Here is a 21,287-nt window from a genome sequence, read left to right on the forward strand (position 1 = left end):
GTCGAGTCCTGTCGAGTCACCTAGTGCTCGTACTACTAGGTCGGGCAACATCCCTTCGCCAACAAACATCGCCAGTGCGCGGAAGGGCGAAATTATGTCGTCGGATGCATTGGAACGCGCCGTTGCACGGCTGCAAAATCTTACATCCATTTCTCTGCCGACAGACTATCCTCGACCTTCTGGAGGCCAACGTCTAGTAGAAGCAGTACAACTGGTCGAGCTCTCTGAGCAGACATCTTTGGGTCTCTTGAAGCTTGCGTTGTACAACGAAAACTTTGGTGAAGAGGACGAAGAGCTAGGATTGGTCTCGGGCACGTCCGCGTTCCATCTTCTTCTCGCCGCATTTGCAGTCCTACTTCATCGGTACACCGGAGACACGGATCTTGTCATTGGCTCATCTTCGGCCTCGGCGCGGGACCCTCTCGTCCTGCGGCTTTCTATAGATCCAAGCGATCCGTTCTGGGCGGTTGTCAGAAAGGTGCAGCAGGTGGAAAAGGAGGCGGAGGTGGATTCTGTGCCCTACGAGAGTATCGTTAAAGCATTGGGGAAGGACAAAGATGACACCACTCGTCCTCTCTTCCGCGTTCGATTCTTTGACGAAACAGATGAGCACAACGAGAATCTCGTTCGGTCGACAAGCTTGACCTCCGACCTCACCATCTTCGTCGCTCGGTCTGCCGCTTCCAGTCGAGCCTCTCTTGCCCCTCGCATTTCCCTTCGAATCATCTATAACTCCCTCCTCTTCACCTCTGCTCGCATAACATACATCGTTGACCAACTCTCTGTGTTACTCCGCAAGGTTGCTTCCAATCCTCTCCTTCCCGTCGGCTCTGTTCCTCTCTTGACGCCTAAGCAACGCGTCACGCTACCCGACCCCACGGCAGACTTGAACTGGTGTGATTTCAAGGGTGCTATCACTGATATTTTTTCGCGCAACGCTCGTCAGTGGCCTGATCGCCCATGCGTGGTCCAGAGCATCCCTTCTGCATCCCTTGGACAGATTCAAGAAAAGCAGATCTTTTCCTACGGCGCAATACGTCGCGCTTCCAACATACTTGCTCACCACTTGATCCAGGGCGGTGTTCGGAGGGAGGATGTGGTCATGGTCTACGCTCATCGAAGCGTCGACCTTGTCGTTGCGGTGATGGCGGTATTGAAGGCGGGTGCTACATTCTCCGTCATTGGTGCGTCACACGAGCATGAACGATTGGTTCTCCGAGACCCATTCCGTGAACAGATCCTGCCTACCCGCCTTCCCGTCAAACGGTATACCTTCGGGTCGCTCAGCCAAGGGGTTTGGTTGTCCTCAAAGGCGCGGGTACCATCAATCCGACCGTGAGGCAATTCATATCTGCGGAGCTTCAAATCTGTGTCGAAGTCCCTGCTCTTGAACTGTTGGCGAATGGAGATATCAAAGGGGGCAGCGCAAGTGACGGGGCAGATGTCTTGTCTGCTCAGGGCTCGTTAGCCGACACAGACCCAGACATCGTCCTTGGACCAGACAGCATAGGTACTCTTTCGTTCACAAGTGGAAGTACGGGCATTCCAAAAGGTGTCAGGGGCAGACACTATAGTCTCACCCACTTTTTCCTTTGGATGGGGCAACGCTTCGGGATCGGAGAGCATTCGAAGTTCACAATGCTCAGTGGAATCGCTCATGACCCCATCCAACGAGATAGTGAGGATTCAATCTCAAACTTCCTGCCCCACTGCTGATGAGACGTGTGCCAGTGTTTACTCCTCTTTTCTTCGGAGCTCAGCTACACGTCCCTACCGCGGATGACATTGGTACACCAGGGCGGCTTGCCGAGTGGATGGCGGACAGCGGGGTCACTGTTACGCATCTCACGCCTGCCATGGGTCAGCTCTTGTCCGCACAAGCTACTCGTCAAATTCCTACTCTCCTAAACGCCTTTTTCGTCGGTGACGTTCTCACAAAGCGCGATTGTACCCGTCTCCAGTCGTTGGCAGCCAATGTGCGTATCATCAACATGTACGGAACAACAGAGACGCAGCGTGCAGTTTCGTACTTCGCGATTCCGAGCGTCGCGCAAGACCCAACGTTCTTGGCGACGCAGAAGGACATCATGCCTGCAGGGGAAGGGATGGTCGATGTGCAGCTTCTCATCGTCAATCGAAACGATAGGAATGTCCCTTGTGCCGTTGGCGAGGTCGGCGAAATCTACGTCCGTTCAGGAGGGTTGGCCGAAGGATACTCGGATGCAGAGTCTACCGCCCAGAAGTTCGTCACGAACTGGTTTGCTGCTGATGGCATTTCACGACCAGACACTATTATTCAGCCTGTTGATGGTGAGCCTGGTCCAGAAGCCCAATATTGGAAGGGTGTCCGCGACCGCATGTATCGGTCTGGGGACCTCGGTCGTTACATGCCGGACGGCGTTGTTGAGTGCACAGGACGCGCAGACGACCAGGTCAAGATTCGTGGTTTCCGCATAGAGCTCGGCGAGATCGACACTCACCTCAGCCAGCACCCGCTTGTAAGAGAGAATGTCACGTTGGTCAGGAGAGATAAGGACGAGGAAAAAATACTAGTCAGCTATTTTGTGCCATTGAACAGTCCGGATTTGGACGGATTTGCCAGCGACATACCTGAAGGAGAGGATGTCGTTAGCGGAATTCGGAAGTATAGAAAGCTGATCAAGGATATCAGAGAGCATCTCAAAAAGAAGCTGCCGATTTACAGCGTTCCCACATGTGAGTCATTTTTGATCTTGCTTGTTCGACTTCTTCTCATTGTTCGTAGTGTTTGTCCCTCTCAAGCGTATGCCTCTTAATCCTAATGGTAAGATCGACAAGCCAGCTCTCCCCTTCCCCGACACAGCGCAGGCCGCATCTGTTGAGCCCAGAGCCCCATCCGACGCGCGGAAGGGGACCACTACTGAGGAGACCATGCAAACCTTGTGGGCCAAAATTCTACCTAATGCACCATCACCGATTCCTCTGGATGAAAGCTTCTTTGACTTGGGAGGCCACTCTATTCTCGCCACTCGACTTATCTTTGAGATTCGCAAGACTTTCGTTATCAATGCGCCGTTAGGCTTGATATTCGATCAACCGACCATCAGCGGCCTTGCCTCAGAGGTTGATGCCCTCCGAAACGCTGATCTTGGACTAGCCAACGGCACTCCATCATCTGCTCAGCCTTCAGTCCATGACACGAGGAAGGTTGGCCCTAGTGTTGTCGAGTATGGGTGCGATTATGAAGGCTTGCTGCCGAAGTTACGACCTTCGTATGCTCCTTTGCCAGCGGATTTCTCGTCTCGCCCATTGACAATATTCTTGACGGGTGCGACTGGGTTTTTGGGTGCCTTCATTCTTCGTGATCTTCTTACGCGTGAAGGAAGAGTAAAAAAGGTGATATGCCATGTTCGTGCTTCGACAGCGGAAACGGCATTGGAGCGCTTAAAACAGGGTGCAAGTGATCGTGGCGTATGGGACGAAAGATGGATCTCAGCAGGTAGACTTGAAGTTGTCCGCGGAGATCTCGATCAGGAATTGTTTGGTCTTGAGGAGACCGAGTGGGCGCGCATCTCTCACGAGGCTGACGTTGTATTGCATAACGGTGCTCTTGTGAGTGGTGACTCGCACGGACATCCAGCGCTCGTCTGATTATAGCTTTATCCAGGTTCACTGGGTGTATCCTTATGAGCGACTGCGGTCTGTGAACGTGATTGGTACTCTGACCGCCATCGAACTCGCCTCCGTTGGCAAACAGAAGGCCCTTGTATTCGTCTCTTCCACATCTGCCATCGACACAGAACACTACGTACGTCTATCCGAATCGTTATCTCAAGGTGAAAACAGAGGAGTTCCCGAGAGCGATGATCTTGAGGGAGCTAGGCATTCCCTGAAGACCGGTTACGGTCAGTCAAAGTGGGTCTCTGAAAAGCTACTTTTTGAGGCAGGAAGACGAGGGTTACGAGGCCATATCGTGCGTCCTGGCTACGTCGTGGGCGCTTCCGACACTGCTGGTACGTTCAAATCATTCAATTGAAAGGATAATCGAAGCTGATGGATTCGATGGAAGTTACCAACACCGATGATTTCATTTGGCGCATGGTCAAGGGTTGCATTCAGCTAGGCCTGGTCCCAAACATCAACAATACGGTCAACATGGTTCCAGTCGATCATGTTGCTCGGTGCACAGCGCTTGCGGCGATATCTCCTCTCCCAGATGCCCCTCTTTCCGTTCTCCACCTGCAAGCATCTCCACTGCCCACGTTCAACGACATCTTATCATCGCTCGGTCACTATGGTTTCCCTACAGACCAATGCGAATATCTTGTCTGGCGGCGGAAGCTGGAACAGCACGTCATGGAAATGCAAGACAACGCGCTTTTCCCCCTACTTCATTTCGTACTGGACGACTTGCCGACAAGCACGAAGGCGCCAAACCTTGATGACTCCAATATGAGGGCTGTCCTCTCTCCGCACACGCGGCAGTTGGACGTGACAGTTACCACCGATTTGATGGGCAGATACCTGTCATGGCTAGTGCAGGCTGGGTTCTTACCTGCGCCTCTTAATTCTGCTGCCAATCCACTGCCACACCTAGCAAATGGGTCGGTGGCGAAAGCAGTGGGGCGCAGTGGTGTTTGAGGAGGGAAAACAAAAGGTGACATGGTTTCATCGTATTGTGCGAACCGCGATTTTGTACAGTATCAGTCGAGTTGACGTAGAAGTGTGAGCAACTGTTGTATTACGGCTGTGCATGATGCGCATGCCCAAACAAAATGTCACAGACAATCTCAGCCTCGCCTTTGTTCTTGACGGCGTCTGAAAGGCGTGGGTACCTACTGGTCCCGGTACGGAACCGGTCTGCACGGGGTATGTGGCGCTTGCACCCATTTATATCGGACTTTGGACGCTCAAATATATCCCTTACTAGCGTATGTCTGCCGCTCGCGTCCAATCACTCCCAAGAGACGCTCACACTTCATTTGGGTCGATCAGGCTTAAGGCTAATGGCTAAATTTGCAGTTTGAAGATACACTCACCATGGGACGGCTCTGTTGAGCCACATGAGTCATATTCCTACCCTCCACATTCAATCAGAAGGCGGCCAAAGAAAATTCCCTCTCGAGTACAGTATCTACTCTTGCACCTTCTATCCGAGCTGATCTTAAGCGACCGTTTAAATGTGTGAGGTTCGGGCGCCAGTGTCGAAGCCACTGATGTGTCACGACCAAATTATCGACAGCCTCTGTGCCTGGAATGACTAGGCAATGAGTGACGGCAGCTACCTTCCTTCACTTCACTTCTCTCATCAGTATGGCGACTGTGCTCCCCCGATCGTCTTCACAAAGTCTGGCGATTGCAAACAATCTACGAATAGCAGCATTATCTATCGCTGTATATGAGTGAGTCGTATCAGTTTCCTAACTTTGTATATGTCAGCTCTGAAGATGAATAGCTACATATGCACCCTTCCAGCAGAATGGAGGTTTTTCAAAGGGCACGTATGCCCATTTCGACCCAGGTGATCATGGCAAGAAGGACAAGGAATCTCTCTAATGCTTGTCTTGCTAGTCCTGGATTCACACTTTTCTATCTTATCCGGTAAGCAGACACCATTGCGATATAAACCAGAATTTGACGTCAAGTCTCAAAGATATATCAGCATCGCAACACTGCTAATTAGTAACATCGGATTCTTCTCCAACTTTACTCCATCTACCTGTCAAAAGTATTATATGGCTGCGCCAATCCTCAAAGGTATGTTGCTACTTAGGCTTCAAGGAATCCCCCTTGAACTGTAATCAGTTTTCCAAATAATGGTCTCTCAATCAATCCTAGGAGCACGGTATGGGGTGTATCCAATTCTTTTGCGGCGGCGGAGCTCAAAGATTTGTTTAGGACATATAATATTTCTCGTCGGAATCGCTGGGTTGGATGGTCTTTAGGATGTGGTTTTCTTGTCGTATCAGTGGTAAGACAGTCGAAGTTTCGGCTCTTATCAGAGGTAATCTGACATTACACAGTTCCAGTGGTTAACTAATCTATATCATCGCGTTCGTAAGTTGCCACCCAGAATTCGCTTACTCCGGTGAATTATATATCTCCATACTGCTAGCGGTCTCGAGCAATGTACGTCCGTCTTATCTTAAATATGTCCTCCTGTTGACTCTGCATGCCCCAGGGAAAGTGAGCCAGACTGTGCTCTACATCGACGATCAGTGCCTAAGATATTGATATTACAGCTGTACCACCGGGACCGATCATCCTGATGCTCATCTGTCGGCCTGGCTCTTCTACTTATTGGCTATGGTTTACGACGCTTCCACCATTCTGGTTTCGACCGTGTATTTGATAAGGTATCAACCACGTTCCTCAGCGTAAGTCCTGCATACGTCTTCCCATACCATCCACCCACTGGCTATCCTTAGAATGTCTCATCTTATCAAAATGTATGTCCAATGAATTAGCTCGAATAGTTTCTGTGTTCAGACAATGCAGAATGCTGTACGATGGACTAGGCTATTTTGTAGCCCTAACAGGTGCGTCTTTATTGGCGCTTAAAGTGCGCTCAAGATCTAATTATCCTAAAAGCGTCGAATATCTTAAACCTAATACTATATCGAGCAAGCGACGTCAACATCCAGGTGTGTTTGATATGTGCTGTGTCATTCGTGAACTCATACCCCAAATTCATCTAGTCCGCTGGGTGAGGCAAAACCATACTCTTGGTGATGTTGTTGATTCACAGCGAAACAGAGTGTCTCTAAGCTATAGTATAACATGGATTATGAGCCAACGTATATTGATCCATCTACGCGGTTCGCACCATTTTCAAAGTGACCGAAGCTTTCACTCATCTCAGATCTCGCAACTAGATGCGGGAGCACCCAAAGAACCACACACCGCTGTGACCCATCATCTGCAATCGTTACAAGACATCAATACTGCCATACGTGCATATGCCCTATCACCGACTAGACCACAACATGAGCTCCACAGAGCACAGGACCGTCAAGCTGGTGAAGACTTGGCGGAATTGAACCTTCCAGTGCGGATTGGGCGCTCGATCGTCGCGGACGATAGGAGCCATCCTGTAGCAACTCCGTTGGACAAAGCGCTATATACATCTCAGAAAGCAATATGGGAACAAAGGCAAGATGTGTGAGATATTATGTAGGTCCGTCGTTATCACTAAAGTCATTCAAATAGTTATTCACGAGAATATATGGTAGCAGATTCGCGTACGTCATGTACAATACCTCGTGTCCAAGCTTCGGGAGCGCTCTGCGGCGCAGCAACGTCTTCTATAATGAGAGCGCTGGATTGCTCGGTTTATGATCTTCTGTAGTGTTCATCGTGATTGGTCAAGAAATCGTTCAATAAGGTTTGTTCTGTTTCGAAGTTGATCGCCTGCGTCAAGGGCAGCTGCGTATGCCTCGCAGAGGTTCCAGGCGCTTCGTTTGATTATATAGACCACAAACAGCACCCTGCGAGAGCCATCGCTCTGCAACGATGCTGAAGTGGTTCCATGACACTCTCTCCACAGTTGCAATTCATTCTCTCAAGGACCCGGAGGAAATTCCAGTCTCTGTGAACTACTTCCCCCACAGGTGACGATCAGCGTCTTTTTCGTCGCTCTTTCCCCCTTGATCGTGACACACAGGAAATGCAACTATGCCTGCGAATTCTGTTTCCACACCACGAAGAATATCTCGATCTTACCTCTCGAGGAGGCGAAGGAGGGCCTACGCTTGCTTTCCGATGCCGGAATGAAGAAGCTCAATATAAGCGGCGGAGAGCCGTTTCTTAAGCCTGTATTCATCGGAGAGCTCTTCCGGTTCTGCAAAGAGGAGCTTGGGCTCGAGTCCTGTTCTGTCGTGAACAATGGTTCCAAAGTGACCGAAAGGTGGCTGGACGAGTATGGTGGATACCTGGATGTCATGGCGCTATCGTGCGACTCTTTTGACGCGGAGACGAATCGCCTCTTGGGAAGGTCGGAGAAAGGAAACGCGAGTCAACACGCTAGACGCATATTCGAGGTCGCGGAGTGGTGCAGAGCCCGCGGGATCATTGTCAAAATCAACACCGTGATCACCAGGCAATTGCTTCATTGAAAACTCAATATGTAGCATTGTGCTCACCGCCCTTGGCCCCACTAGATTAAACTGGCAGGAAGATATGAATGGGCCGATCACGGAGCTCTCACCCTTCAGATGGAAGGTGAGACATCTGACTCATTCTGTGATACTATGCCGATTCCTCTGAGACAGGTCTTTCAAGTTCTTCTCCTTGATTCAGAAAACACAGGAGAAGTGACGGGTTCGTTGAGGGACGCTCGTGATCTCGTGATCTCCCGTGACGAGTTTGAGGCCTTTCTCGAACGTCACAAGGAACAGAGCTGCCTGGTTCCCGAGGACAACGAAGCAATGAAGGACTCTTATCTCAACCTGGATGAGGAGATGAGGTAGGCCGTTCCGCAAACTCCGGAACGTGGAGCTTCTGACTGAGAAGTTCTATGCTTTCAAGATTCCTCAACTGTCGAGACGGAGGAAAGAGGCCCGGACGATCTATCCTGCAAGTAGGCGTCAAGGAGGCACTCAAAGACGCGGGGTTTGACAGCAAGGCGTTTATCGATCGAGGCGGAGTGTTCCCGTGGAGTCGTAACAAAGACGTCCCGGATTGGTGACTCTGATAGATCTGGAAGACCTTGTTACCTATGCTTCGAGTCTTCTTTTCTCTTTGTATAATACCTGACAATTCATTTCTGTCCGCTTCACAAATAGCAGGTCCAAGTTCGAGCACTGCATGTGAGACACCGGGTCATCCACAGGTCATGGCGAGTCTATTTTTTCCCGCCAATCTTCTGCATTCGAGTGGATGTTCTCAGGATCTGTAGTCGTCGCTGTTGATTCCTCTGTATGGTAGGGTAAAGGCTGTCCTGAAGAATGGACGCCCGTAATGCTGTATACGGCGTCTGTTGTAAAGACTCATAACGGATTCAACATCCGTCCTGACTCCTAGGAATCTCCGACCTTCATTGTATCTGCTAAATGGCCAGTCCTTTCGCTCTGAGGGACTTCATCGATCTAGCAGTCGCCATTGAATCAAGCATCAGTCAGGCAAGAAGAGCCCATCATCTCTCCTTCACACGATTCTAACCATTCGATCAGGTCTATGACAACCAGCAATTGCTTCAGTCGTTGGCGGAAGACCTACACGACGATATCAAAAACCTGTACAATTGCATCGCTTTGGCCGGAATATCGTCAACGGGAGAATCGGGCGTCCTCGACGCCGCGTTTCTTCACGTCTTGTCTGCCTTGAAAACGCGAGTCTTCTTACCCTACGCTTGCTTTGCTTCAAGGACTTACCACCGTGGACGTGGCGGCAGCGGTTTGACGGACTGCCTGCAATGCTGTAACAGATTCATCACACCACAGTCTTGCAGTGGGATGGCCGCTTTCAAACTAAAATTGGTAGCCTGGAAAGCGAGAGACATCATTCCGGTCAAGATCGAAACCGTCAAACGGAGAGTTGATGCGTGCTATCGGCGATTCATGGTAAGTTCAAGGCTTCTTCATGCGATCGCATCGTCGACTTACGTCTCAAAAAGATAGCAGGCATCACTGGGATCAGACAAGAAATCAAAGGACAGATCGTCAATTGCATCCAGGATGCCCAGTCCAGTCAGGCCAAAGCCGTGCGTCTCATCGGTGCAGATGACATGGATAAAGGAGACATGAAGAATGCTCTGATCAGGGCAAAAGAGGCTAGTACATCTGGATTGGTCAGGGGTGTCCATATCTGACGAGAAAATAACAGGAGTTGCAGTTCCTTTCAGACTCGTCCATCCCCGAGAGTGTCTATCTGCGGCTCAAAATCCGGGCGATAGAAAAGATGCTCTCGTCGTCTCGGCTGTCCTCCGCTTCAGCACCGGTACCCTCGATGACCTTCTCGCCATCCGCCGATTCAGAGCTCCCTCGCAGACTATCGGCCCCTCCGTCGTTGCCCGGCTACGTTGCGTCCAACGACTTCCGCATCTCCATAACCACATGCAGTAATTCCTCGAGGAGCACCGAAGACACCATGGACGATGCAGTGATGCGAATTTTGCAGCTCCTCGACGCTCTGAAAGATGTCAAGAACCAAGATGAACTGCCTCCCGAGGCTGCGGATAATCTGACGGCACTCTCTCTATCGCTCGGACACTTGGACCTTATAGAAGAGTCCTGCAAGGTGGCTGGGTGGGCCGTGATTGCCTACCGATGTGTTGACAGGACATACCCGCCCGAATATCGGGCAAAGCTGGCTTCTGCACTCAACTACCATTCCGTCCGCCTCACCCAGATCGGCGATTCTTCAGACCAGGCGCTGGACGAGGTAGATGAAGCGGTCGACATCTATCGTGTGCTCTCGAAGGAGGACCCCGAAGCCTTCAGCGCCGACCTCTCATCTTCTCTGAACAATCTCTCTAACACCTTGGCCGCGATGGGCCGGCATGAAGAGTCTCTCAAGGCGCAGGTGGAATCTGTCAACATCCTTCGCGCGCTTTGCTCCGCAGATTCTGACCGATTCGGGCTCCCGCTCATCCGCTCCCTCAACAACCTTTCAAGTGCGATGAAAACCGTGGCGGACAACCAAAAAGCACTGTCGATCGTCGAAGAGGTCGTCCACACTATGGACGCCCTGATCTGGAAAGACTCCAAAGTGACAGAGCCGATCCTCACCACCTGCCTGTTCACGCTAGCCCAATGCCTGCATGCGATGGGCCGCACCAAAGAAGCCATCAAGGCGCTCAAGCGCTCGATCCAGATCCGCCGTGAGCTGTGCAAGAGCAGCCCCAAGCACCACTACCCGCCGCTCGCGGACGCCTTCGCCGCCCTCTCCGAGTTCCGATCGAAGAAGGGTGACCACCCGAGGGCACTCCGCGAAATCGAGAAGGCGGTCTGGATCGACCGTTCTCAGGTCGATTTCAAACGGGAGTCGCGGACGCAGCGCCAATCGCGGGCCTCGCACCTGGCGCGTCTCTTCGCGTGTCTGGTCAGGGTCGACCGACTACATGATGCCCTGAAGGCCGTGGAGGAGACGGTACAGATCTGGCGAGAGCTGGCGGAGGCGAATCCGGGAGATTTTCAGCCAGACCTGGCAACCTCACTGCACAACCTGTCTGTACATCTCTTTCACCTCGAGAGATACACGGACGCCGCGCGAACGATCGAAGAGACGGTCGAGATCCGGAAGTCTATCGCAGAGTCTAGAAGCAAGGAAGATCGCATACATAAATTATTGAGAAACTCGGAGGAGGTCAAGCGGAGGATCCAGGAAAAGCTCCACGCATAGGAGCGTTCAGCTTCCCGCCGCGCACTCCGCCTCCCAATCTCTCGGCGTGAGCTCGTCGACACGTTCCACGAACGCCTCAAGCGTGCAGAACTCGGGCGCGCCGGCCATATGCTTGCCCTCGTCCGCGCACAGCGGTAGCACGAGCGTGCGATTCTGGTACCGCGCCCGCACATCTGGATGGCGGTGCGACAACAGGGGTTGAGGAAAAAACGGTCAGCGACACACGCCAGAGCGAGCAGGCAGCCCGAACGACGCACAGTGCTCCGACGCCGTCTTCGCGCGCCGCCGGAACGGCGACGAAGCGAGCACGGTCTGCAACATGCCCGGGTTCGGGTGCGCGACCACGTTGACCTTGGGATCCGCATCGTCCGCACGGGCTCGATCCTGGCTCGGCGCCGCAGGCGCGGCGGCATCAGGCTCCTGTATTTCCCTCTTGCGGAACAGCTCGAATGTGATGGACGCCGTGAACGCCGGCCACCTGCAATTGCAATCGCTGCCGCTTGAGCCATCCGCCACCAGCACGCAGACTAGATCCCTCAGACACACCTGTCATCGAACGCGTCCAGCGCGCTCGCGAGCCCCGCGAGCGCCGTATCGTGCGTACTATGGATCAATATCTTCGGCGTGCGCGCCTGCTCGTCGACGACGCCGGCACTCGTGCTCGTGCTGGCGGGAAGCTCTTGCGCCTTGAGCTGCATCTTGCGCGACAGGTCCGCGAGGAGCCGACCCATGCCGAGCCGGCGGACCTCCTCGGTTTTATCTGTTAGCCGAAATGAGGGACGTCAGAAACGCGATTCCCGTCGAGGGGTAGAGGAGAGGGAGGGGAGAGATCGAGGAGAGATCGAGTAGACGGGGCGCTCTCACACCCTGCGAACCATTCGTTCACGACGGCTTTTTCCTGTACGGAAGTAAACCGGAAGGGGAGCGGTCAGAGAGCGAAGACTCTAGAGGAACAAAACGGCTAGAAAACGAACGCACAATCGGGTCCATGACGCTCCGCTCCTCGAACTCAGGCGGCACCTTGACCCCATGCGCCATCGCCGCGCGTATCTACCACCGCCGGCCCCGCCCGAACCCCAAAAACATCCCCCAAAAAGCCGAAATACAAAAAACAAAGGTCAGAAACCAGAAACCTTCACGAGGCGACGCCGGCCACAGTGCCCACCCACCGTATCGAGCACGCCAGACGCGCGCGGCTTCCCGTCAAGCCGGATAGGGTTCCCTCCGAGGTACTTGGCGACCTTCTTGTCCAGCGGCTCGAGCGTGTGGTTGTACGCGGCGGCAGCGGCTGCGCAATAGATCAAACAAACACGTAGTCAGCACAGGCGGCGAAGCGCGACTTCCAAACGCGCGAGCGGGCAAGCGCTCACCGTTTGCGAAGTTCAGGAGGAGGTGCCCGAGGCGAGAGCAGGAGAGCGTGTTGCCGAGCAGATTCTCGTCGCGGCCGTTCCTGCATCGCCGTCAAATGCCAGTACAAAAAGAAAAACAAAAACCCAAGGCCGCGGTCAAGTCAAGTCAAGGTCAAGTCACGAAAGAACGAAGGAGGGAGCGGGAGGCCGACGCACCGGATGCGGACCTGGGGTACGACGCTCTCGAGCTTGGCCGTGGGGTAGAGCCCGTGGACGATCTGCTGCAGCGACTCGATCGTGCGCGGGAGGTTCGTCGAGCGGAAATAGACGTCGTTTGCGCGCGCGAGCGTGTCCGGGAGGAAGCCCAGCCTGTGCAGGGGACGGAAGGGCACAACGGAGGCATGCGTATCGTATGGGGGAGAGAAGAGGCCGGGGCGAAGATGTGGGATGAGGATGAGGGTTTCGTGCCGTTGCGAGTGGGATCGCGGAGAGCGTGTAGACGCACCTGTCGACGTAGAGTTCGCGCAGCGCGCGGCCGTAGTTGTACGTAGACTGTGCGCAGGAAACACGATCGAGGGCGTCAGCTCACGCACACAAAGTCCGTCGCCGTGCCTCGACTGCCGCGCCTGCGCGCAGACAGCGAACAGAAAAATAGACCACACGCACCTGCCTCCCCACATCCGTCAGCTCCCCGAGCAGACTATCACCGCACACACGCACGCACACGCACGCACGCACACAAAAAAAAAAATCACCACATCAGCCGTGATTGCTCGTCGACGAGACGCGAGACAACAACGCACCACTCGCCCTCGACCGCCTCCCCGTCCGCGCGCTCGACGACGCGCTGCACGTCGAGCTCTCCGGGGCTGTGCGGGTCGCGCCCCGCGACGGCCGCACGGAAGCGGCGCGCCTGCTTGCACATGATCCAGTGTTCGGGGATGGACGCGGGGGCGTCAGACATGCGCACGGAGACGGGCGTGCGTTCGCCTAGACGAAGAAGAAAAGAGGAGGGGCGCGGGGCGTGTCAGGTCTAGTGTGTGAGCGGGTACGACGGGTACGGTTATCGTGATGGGAAGGGGACGCGCGGGGCATGGGCGTCGGGGCGTTGGCTGTGGTCTACAAACATGATGGGGCGTAGACGGATGTCGGTCGCAGGCCATCTGTCGGGCGGATGAGCGTAAAGCGCGCGCAGACCACACGTCGCAGCTGCGAGTGACAGCCAAAGAACACGCATACATCGCGCAAGGAACATCCACAGCGCGCATATAGCGCGTCCCCGGGGACGCACTCAGCATTACGAGGCACTCCAGCGCCCTATCCCACCAAACTCCCCCCCGCCCACCAAAGATGAAAGAAAAAAACGACCAGACGCTCACCATGCCTCACATAAACATGCACCTGCTCCAGTTCCAGCTCCCTCGGCGCCACCGGATACCCCGCCACGTCCAGTGGAGGCCTCGGTGCCCTATACCGCGCACCCCCTCCCCCGCCCCCGCTCGCGTTCCCGCCCCCGCCGAGCCCCAGACCCACTAGGCTCGTCCCAGGCGACACCATATCCAAATTCTCCAAACTATCTGCGCGCGCGCCGTCCTGTGTCTGTGACTGTATATCCGCGCAATAAGAAGCGTCCTGGCCGCACGCGTCGTCGCGGTTGCCGCAAGTGTCGCCGTACGTAGAATCCCCGTTGCCGTCGTCCAAGTTCACGCGCGCTGTGATATCGAGACTACCAGCGCCGCCGTCGGTCTCTGCTGCCCTGACAACCGCCGCGAGCGCAACCGTGAGCAGCAATAATAAGCGGAAAAGCGAGAGCGAGCGCGAGGTGGTGGCAACAGATTGAGATGGAGAAGGAGCGAATCCGGATCTCGATGCCGCTGCGCGTGCGGACGTCTCAGCTGGCGCGGCGCGGAAGGTGCGCATCTAACTTATAGGACGGTGATGTGATGGTATCTCTCGCGGTCGCCAGTCGAGGTATTTAAACAGTATAGGCTGGCTGGGCACTGGGCGGAGGGATGACGGAGCACGGAAAGACAGCGAAGCAGCCTCAAGAGAGCGCCCGCGTGTGTGGGTCTGAATACTACCGGTGCGTGGCCAACGCGAGGATCTCATTTCTCTCTCAGATGTTTCCACTGCCTTTCCCTTCTTGCTCCTCATCCGTCGACAAACGGAGCGACGGATTATAACAAGCGGAACACTTGCATTCCGATCCCAATCCGACCGTCCCGCACACGCCAGTGTCAAGCCTGGTGGAAGGGTCCATCATGATACAGCTTACAACTACGAATACACATGTGGCGAAGGGGATTCAGTTATGGACGGTAATAATGATCTGAACATGCGACATAGGGGTGCAAGGAGGGGGCAGTACGGTGAAAGGAGCCCGGGGCCTCGAGGGCCTAGGGCTTGATCGCGATTTTGAGCGCTCCGCGGCTGTTCATCTTGTCGAGCGCCTTCTGGTAGTCTTCGAGCTTGAACACATCCGTGACCTGCAAAGGAAAGCAGTGAGTCGGCAAAAAGCCATCTGGACATGGCAAAAACGACGCACCATGCCCTTGACCCGAATCTTGCCGCTGTCGAGGTAGGCCACCGCGCGGGGGAAGCAGTATGTCTGCGAGAACGACCCGATGATCTAAATGAACAGGGGCGGATCTGGCTCAGTCGACAAGACGCAAAACACGTTGACTGAACGCACCCTGATTTCGTCCCCGAAAATCTTGGATGGTGGCCAGTGCACAAGTGCCGCGTTCTCATACACACCATAGATCATGAGCGTACCCCCACGACGGACGTAGTTAATCGAATCGTTTGCGAGCTTCTCGACGCCCGTTGCCTCAACCTATACAAGATTAGGTTTTGAACATCGTCGCCACTGCTGCGCAAGAACGCGTCCACGCACCACAACATCGAACCCGTACGGGTTGTCTTTCTTCAGCTGCTCCCACTGCGGTCCTGGGTTCTGTCGGTCGAGCTCGATGTACTCATCTGCGCAGTTGAGCTGCTTCGCGATGTCCATCTTGATACCCTTGTTCGCAGCCAGCGTCACCTTGTGTGCGCCATTCAGCTTGAGCAGCTGTGCAAGGATCAACCCCGTTGGTCCCGCGCCAAGCAGCAGCACCTCGATCCCGACCGGCGGGTTCAACTTGTCCAACCCGTGAATTGCGCAGGCTGCCGGCTCAAGGAGCGTCGCTTCCTCGTCGGTCAGGTTGTGAATTTTGTAGAGCTTGTTCTGTGGACTGTCCGCGCAAAAACATCATGAACAGAGGGTCAACGAGAAAGGAGTGAAATATCTCACTAGACGATATAGTCAGCGAAACCACCTTCGGAACTGACGCCCCGCGCGCGGAAGTTCTCGCACATGAGCGATTGGCCGCGTCGGCAGTAGAAGCAGTCGTCGCACTGTTGGCAAATTTAGGCGCGTCAGAACCTCGGACAAAAGGGGGCGGATTCAACTGACAGTAATGCCTACATCGGCGACGCAGCGGTCACCGATGGAGAAACCCTTGACGTCCTTGCCCATTTCGACGATGGAGCCAATGGCCTCGTGGCCAGGGATAAGCTGCAAAGGAATGGAAGCACTGGTCAGCGCCAAAAGCCCACCTTCTCCCCATTGAAAGAAGATCGTGCTTACGGGAAAAGTGGAGATGAACTCTCCTTCATGAATGTGGCCGTCTGTTCCGCACATACCTGTTCAACCAAGTAAAAGTGCACAATATGATACCAATCTTAGCTATCGCCTCCCCTGGCGGCATTCCGAATATGAAAACAGCGCACTGACCACAGCAGGATACTGATAAGAACAGACACGAATCAGTATCGAAGTCCAACACCTCGCGTGCTTTGCGGGCCTCAACGCATGACATTGTGCCGCTCAGCCCAGCGAGCAAGGCCTGCCGCCTCGAGCGAGTAAATCAGAGACGCACCTTTGAGCAAAACCTCGTTATCGTTCGGCCTAGGTGCAGGGACCTGCTTGATGACAAAGTCCTTTGGCTATATGCGCGTTCGAGCACAACCCGACGCGTCCCATCACCAGTCAGCGCGATGCCACCCGTCGTCCAGACAAAGCGAGCGCTGCTCACCGCGTTGTACCAGAGCGCTTTCATGGTTGTGGCTTGGACCATTGTGAACGGCTATAGTTGTATGAAGTGGCAGGTCGGTGGAAGAGGACGGGCGAGAGGAGACGGTGAGAGGACGGGGACGCGGTGCGTTATCTTTATATGCTCGGCGGGGCGGCCCCATGATGTCATTGTGCATAGGCACGATCGCCGGTGTCACGCGGGCCACAAACACCAGTCAAATACCTCAGAAACTCGTCCACAACGACCAATAAGGAAACACGCCTCCCCCATTTTCCCAAATTCGGATGCTTCTGTTTCGTTTGCGCCGTCGAATATATCTTGTTCGGTTGACCGCGCACCCTTTTCTCACAGACACGATCACTGAACAGCGTCAGTACTGCACCTGCAGGTGAAACGCACAGTTCTCGCCCGAGGCCCACGCATCGCAATGCGATGGTCGATGCCAAGGGCGCAAAGGGTGGTAGCAGTGCTATAGATATCCATCACGGGGACAGAACCACATTCGAGACGTCCCCCATTTTCGCCGTTCAATGGCGCCGATACCGCATGATACTCTTTCGCTCTGTCTATCTGTCTGTCCGCACAGCGGTCCACGCCAGCAAGTATTTGACGAGGCCCACAAAGGCACACCGAATTTCCAGGTGGCCGCAATCCCCCGATTCGAGAGCGGTGAACAAATGGCATTCAGCACAACGGCGCCACCCACCACAGCAGACGCACGAGATATCCAACACCGCGCCTCGCCATCTTGCCGCTCTCGGGACCCCATCCCGCATCGGTTCTTATTCCAGCTCGACTTGCTCTGCGCTGGCCTTCAGAGCCTGCTGCTCTTCTTCTTCGTCCCCCTCCTCGAACGTATCATGGAAGCTCTGCTCGATCGCGCGCAGATACGCGCGCAGCTTCCACATGTCCCCGACGCGCACCCGCGCGTGGTCCAGCGCGAGCGCCACGACCGGGCCCTCGCCGCCGCTCGATTTTCGCCCGCGCGCAGGAGAGCCCGGCCGCGAGAGGTACGCAGGCATATGCGGATAGCGCGTTGAGAAGTGCGTGAGGAGCACGTTCTTCGCGTTCATCCTGCACCCGTGCCGCAATTCGGACGATGAGCAAAAAGAAAAAAATGACAGGTGGGTTGAGAACACGCACTGCCTGCCGATGCCGACGGCCTGACTGACGGTGCTGTGTGCCTTGTGGTGTGCCATGGCTTCTTGGTCGTCGCCCATAGTAGCCTCGTGTATGAGCAGCGTCGCACCATCCCCTGCTTCAACTAGACTCGAGCACGGCATCGTGTCTCCCGAATATCTATAACATAGCCAAAATCAATCAGAGGAAACAGAGAGCGAAGGCGAAAGAAGCCAGCGCACACTACCCGCCATCCCTCCCGGGACGTCATGACGGCTCCGTACGCCCTCGTTCGATGCTTGACGTCTACAGTCTCTAGGCTATGCAGGCCTAGCGCGTCGCAACACATCTCAGCTGCGAGCCGGGAGCTAGCACCGCGCGAATATGTATTAGTTACAAAACCAATTCAAAATGAATTCACTTACTGCAAAGGGTCTTGCCAACCGTCCTTGGGCCCAGGGAAAGGACTGGGGCGCCCGCGGTAATTAATGACGTCGCTCATCACCGTGACTACTCCGTTAGTTGTCACAGGCGAGTCCGCCAACCCAAGATCCTCCAGGTCGGCTTGCTCGCGGAGGTATAAATGCACCACGCGCACGCTCACCAAGTACAGCGGATCCTCTGGCGGCGGGTCGAGCTGCGTCGTCAATCAGCTAAATGCTCAACCTTTCGAAGTATCATACGAGCCCACCGTCTTCCGCATCGCGAGTATTTTTGCGAGCCCCACATGATGGTCCGCATGGGCGTGGCTAATAAAGATGCACTTGAGCTCTCTCAGCACCTGCCATGCATTCTCCGGCTGTGTCGCGTCCGACCCAAAAGTGCGCATGAGCTGGCCAAACGTGCCCTCGCCCGCATCGAACAGAACATACCCGCGCTCGGGAACTTTGAGCAGAATGCCAGACACTGTGGTATTGCATGTATCAAATCCTATCATTGACGCAGGCGGGCAAAGTCCAAAGCTTACCGTTACGGTACCGTGTCGTGACAGTGCTGCTGGTCCCAAGTGGGATGACTACCAGATCGTCGCCAGGGCTGGGCTCGTCGGAGTTGCGTGTAGCCAGCCCGGCTTGTACGGCACTCTGTGCGCGCGTGAACTTATCGCGCGTCGAAGCGAGAAGGGAGATGGGGCGCGGGGTGGCCACGGCAGGATGGAAGCTGTCACGCTCGACGAAGAAACTTTCCAAGACCGGCTTGGAGGGCGGACGCATGTCGACGTAGGTGTGGATCTGCATCACCGCAGCATTGGCTGGGAGAGATGGGACCGCTGTGAATGAGGAGGTGTGAGCAAAGACTAGACAGCATAGAAATAGACATACATGACAAATCTTTCTTGTACTTCAGGTCATATTTGATCAGAGGAAACATGCCAGGGTCTAAGCAGTTGAGACGCAATTGATTGAATGCACAACTCGTGAAAGTCACAGGGTCGTTGTTGTGCTCCCGGGATGATATGAGGTGCTACGATATTGTCGTTGAGTAAAGCATGATTCTTCGTTGACTCGGAACTCACATGCGTATGGTCAGGAAAGCCGTTCATAAATTCAATATATCGCGGGTCCTCCAGCACCCCTTCCCCGAGGAGATGATAGATGATGTGAACATTGTACTTTTTGAGATCTTCTGCATCTTTTGATCGGAACGTAGAGTAGAAAGGCGAGTCGAATGACCATGTCAAATCAGGAATGTGCGCCTGCGACGGAACATCCAGTATCATCACCACCTACAACCAAAAATTCAGTCAAGACGTTCAGTGCTACGCATTGACCTTACTCACTCCAGGGCTCTCGCTCTCTCCAACGCAATCTTCCGGCCTGACAGTCCTCTCCACCTGCCCGCCCTTCCCATCGTCAACAGTATAAGTCACCGTTTCCCCGCGCGCGACCCGTCCACGGAGACGGCCCTGGAGCCCAAGTTCCTGGGCGCGCTTTGCATCGAAGCGCCCACGCACACGCGGGCCCACAACCACATATGCGAGCGAAGATCCCGGCGCAGGATCTGTGTGTGTCGGGAGTTGATGGTATGACCCAGCGGGGTTGAAGATGCCCTTCCCACGTCGAGCAGTTGAAGACGCCTTAATTGTGCCCTCTGTCTTGACTTCCTCAGCCCAGTGCGGCTTTTGTGGAAGAGAGCCCGAGGCTGAGTCTGGCATAGGGGATTGATGACCTCGAACTCTTTTTGAAGCCCTGGCGTTCAGGGTTCTTTGGGGTGGAGGCTCGGTCCAAGTGAACATATGATCAACCACGAGACGCCGCCATTCCTGCGCTTCCGCACCGACGAGGGACGACGGGGAGAAATTGGCATCATCACGGAGGCGTTCTAACACCGTCTTGCTATCCTGGTCAGACCGAGAAGTAGGAGAACGTTTCGAGGGCGCATCAGGGGATGGAGTACGTTTTCGCTTCAATAAAGAGCTCGCTTCGGGAGCAGCGGTGTCTGCAGCTACAGAGGCGAGGTCTGATGTGGAAGTACTGCCGGGAATTAGAGGGATCGAGTAGACAGTGATATTTTCGTCCGAAAATGCTGGTGTTGGATTAAGTTGGGTATTCCCTGTTGTAGGCTGAATCTCTGAGACATTCACGCAGAGGCTATTCCTGTTACGTTCGGGAGATTTAGATTCAGCGATGATATAGTCTTGAAAAAATCAGCGAACCTAAAAGTGTACAAGCGCATAGAGGCGAGCAGGTGTAGGATTCCACTTGGACCGACAACGTCTAGTTTCCGGGCTGTTGCATCGGCGACGGACATGATGAAACCTACATGTGGATGTCAGAATAATTCAACTCCTCTGGCTCGGTCTACATTAGAAGAGGACGGGCATGGCCATCTTAAAAGGTCTCAGGATATTCATCTAAATCTGAAAATCAGCGCCTTGCACTGTTCTCATGTTTCACCGCAGACATGCAACCAGACTGACAACGCTCTGGTGACGCATGCTCAGCTTCCTGCCTGCAGCAGCCTCATCTGCAAAGCCCAAAGAACACTTACCTGGAAGACCACTCGTCCTCTGAGTCCCAACCTGCGTCAGGAACAAACCCCTGACCTTCTTCCATCCTCTCCTACTCTGCACCAAGGAACGTGATGCATTCTCCCCCATGTTGAAGCTATACTTTGCGGTCTCGAACGTGATGAAGATGGTGGGCTCGGTGTCAGAAGACTGAGCCGCGACGACCGAGGTGGACCAATTCATTTTCGTGGTGGAGGGGCCGATAAAGGAAGACTGGAGACGTCTTTGGAGAATGGCGGGACTATATGTACAACGCCTAGGACAGCATAGCAAGCGCAAGTTGGCCAGGTTAGATATTTTGGCAGATGATCGACGTCAGCGTCGAGGGCAGCATGCATGACTCAGCACTGTTCTTCGTGTCGACTCTCCGCAAAACTCAAGGCCTATGTCTTCAATGGACATAGAATACTTTTCAGC

The 21,287-nt window shown here is 54.3% G+C and overlaps 9 protein-coding genes across 9 annotated transcripts; 6 read left to right on the plus strand and 3 right to left on the minus strand.

Annotated features, from left to right (window-relative positions):
• Positions 1-48: 48 nt before the first annotated feature.
• lys2 (amino acid biosynthesis) lies at positions 49-4,780 on the plus strand. The gene is made up of 6 exons (XM_009553589.1): positions 49-1,184; positions 1,238-1,678; positions 1,732-2,715; positions 2,765-3,591; positions 3,647-3,992; positions 4,049-4,780. The coding sequence occupies exons 1-6, from the start codon at positions 95-97 to the stop codon at positions 4,618-4,620; spliced, it is 4,260 nt and encodes a 1,419-aa protein (XP_009551884.1). The 5' UTR covers positions 49-94; the 3' UTR covers positions 4,621-4,780.
• Positions 4,781-5,440: 660 nt separating this feature from the next.
• On the plus strand, positions 5,441-5,924 carry HETIRDRAFT_162619 (uncharacterized protein; the record flags this gene model as incomplete). Its single annotated transcript, XM_009553792.1, has 3 exons — positions 5,441-5,580; positions 5,633-5,736; positions 5,785-5,924. 3 exons carry the CDS (start codon positions 5,441-5,443, stop codon positions 5,922-5,924), a joined length of 384 nt encoding a protein of 127 aa, XP_009552087.1.
• A 547-nt stretch (positions 5,925-6,471) lies between these two features.
• Positions 6,472-7,144, plus strand: HETIRDRAFT_162620 (uncharacterized protein; the record flags this gene model as incomplete). Its single annotated transcript, XM_009553793.1, has 4 exons — positions 6,472-6,516; positions 6,569-6,623; positions 6,678-6,797; positions 6,855-7,144. The coding sequence occupies 4 exons, from the start codon at positions 6,472-6,474 to the stop codon at positions 7,142-7,144; spliced, it is 510 nt and encodes a 169-aa protein (XP_009552088.1).
• A 347-nt stretch (positions 7,145-7,491) lies between these two features.
• Positions 7,492-8,665, plus strand: HETIRDRAFT_125998 (uncharacterized protein; the record flags this gene model as incomplete). The annotated part of the gene is made up of 5 exons (XM_009553794.1): positions 7,492-7,589; positions 7,643-8,077; positions 8,139-8,199; positions 8,250-8,443; positions 8,506-8,665. The coding sequence occupies 5 exons, from the start codon at positions 7,492-7,494 to the stop codon at positions 8,663-8,665; spliced, it is 948 nt and encodes a 315-aa protein (XP_009552089.1).
• A 766-nt stretch (positions 8,666-9,431) lies between these two features.
• On the plus strand, positions 9,432-9,787 carry HETIRDRAFT_162623 (uncharacterized protein; the record flags this gene model as incomplete). Its single annotated transcript, XM_009553795.1, has 2 exons — positions 9,432-9,539; positions 9,593-9,787. The coding sequence occupies 2 exons, from the start codon at positions 9,432-9,434 to the stop codon at positions 9,785-9,787; spliced, it is 303 nt and encodes a 100-aa protein (XP_009552090.1).
• A 137-nt stretch (positions 9,788-9,924) lies between these two features.
• On the plus strand, positions 9,925-11,319 carry HETIRDRAFT_422494 (uncharacterized protein; the record flags this gene model as incomplete). Its single annotated transcript, XM_009553796.1, has 1 exon — positions 9,925-11,319. The coding sequence occupies one exon, from the start codon at positions 9,925-9,927 to the stop codon at positions 11,317-11,319; it is 1,395 nt and encodes a 464-aa protein (XP_009552091.1).
• A 6-nt stretch (positions 11,320-11,325) lies between these two features.
• On the minus strand, positions 11,326-14,225 carry HETIRDRAFT_53924 (uncharacterized protein; the record flags this gene model as incomplete). The annotated part of the gene is made up of 12 exons (XM_009553570.1): positions 11,326-11,492; positions 11,694-11,797; positions 11,866-12,079; positions 12,184-12,217; positions 12,298-12,369; positions 12,489-12,607; positions 12,690-12,769; positions 12,885-13,037; positions 13,174-13,220; positions 13,335-13,368; positions 13,472-13,658; positions 14,048-14,225. The coding sequence occupies 12 exons, from the start codon at positions 14,223-14,225 to the stop codon at positions 11,326-11,328; spliced, it is 1,389 nt and encodes a 462-aa protein (XP_009551865.1).
• Positions 14,226-14,841: 616 nt separating this feature from the next.
• On the minus strand, positions 14,842-16,828 carry HETIRDRAFT_461044 (uncharacterized protein). The gene is made up of 10 exons (XM_009553797.1): positions 16,745-16,828; positions 16,589-16,655; positions 16,444-16,455; positions 16,297-16,352; positions 16,123-16,224; positions 15,961-16,064; positions 15,565-15,901; positions 15,361-15,504; positions 15,214-15,297; positions 14,842-15,154 (listed from the first exon to the last, which is right to left on the minus strand). The coding sequence occupies exons 1-10, from the start codon at positions 16,784-16,786 to the stop codon at positions 15,065-15,067; spliced, it is 1,038 nt and encodes a 345-aa protein (XP_009552092.1). The 5' UTR covers positions 16,787-16,828; the 3' UTR covers positions 14,842-15,064.
• A 580-nt stretch (positions 16,829-17,408) lies between these two features.
• On the minus strand, positions 17,409-21,053 carry HETIRDRAFT_390267 (uncharacterized protein; the record flags this gene model as incomplete). Its single annotated transcript, XM_009553798.1, has 12 exons — positions 17,409-17,818; positions 17,888-18,043; positions 18,106-18,231; positions 18,289-18,500; positions 18,555-18,769; positions 18,831-19,130; positions 19,183-19,324; positions 19,377-19,586; positions 19,641-20,035; positions 20,114-20,457; positions 20,517-20,619; positions 20,852-21,053. 12 exons carry the CDS (start codon positions 21,051-21,053, stop codon positions 17,527-17,529), a joined length of 2,697 nt encoding a protein of 898 aa, XP_009552093.1. The 3' UTR covers positions 17,409-17,526.
• Between the last annotated feature and the right edge of the window lie 234 nt (positions 21,054-21,287).

This window comes from Heterobasidion irregulare (assembly GCF_000320585.1).
Source record: "Heterobasidion irregulare TC 32-1 unplaced genomic scaffold scaffold_12, whole genome shotgun sequence".
NCBI lineage: Eukaryota > Fungi > Basidiomycota > Agaricomycetes > Russulales > Bondarzewiaceae > Heterobasidion > Heterobasidion irregulare.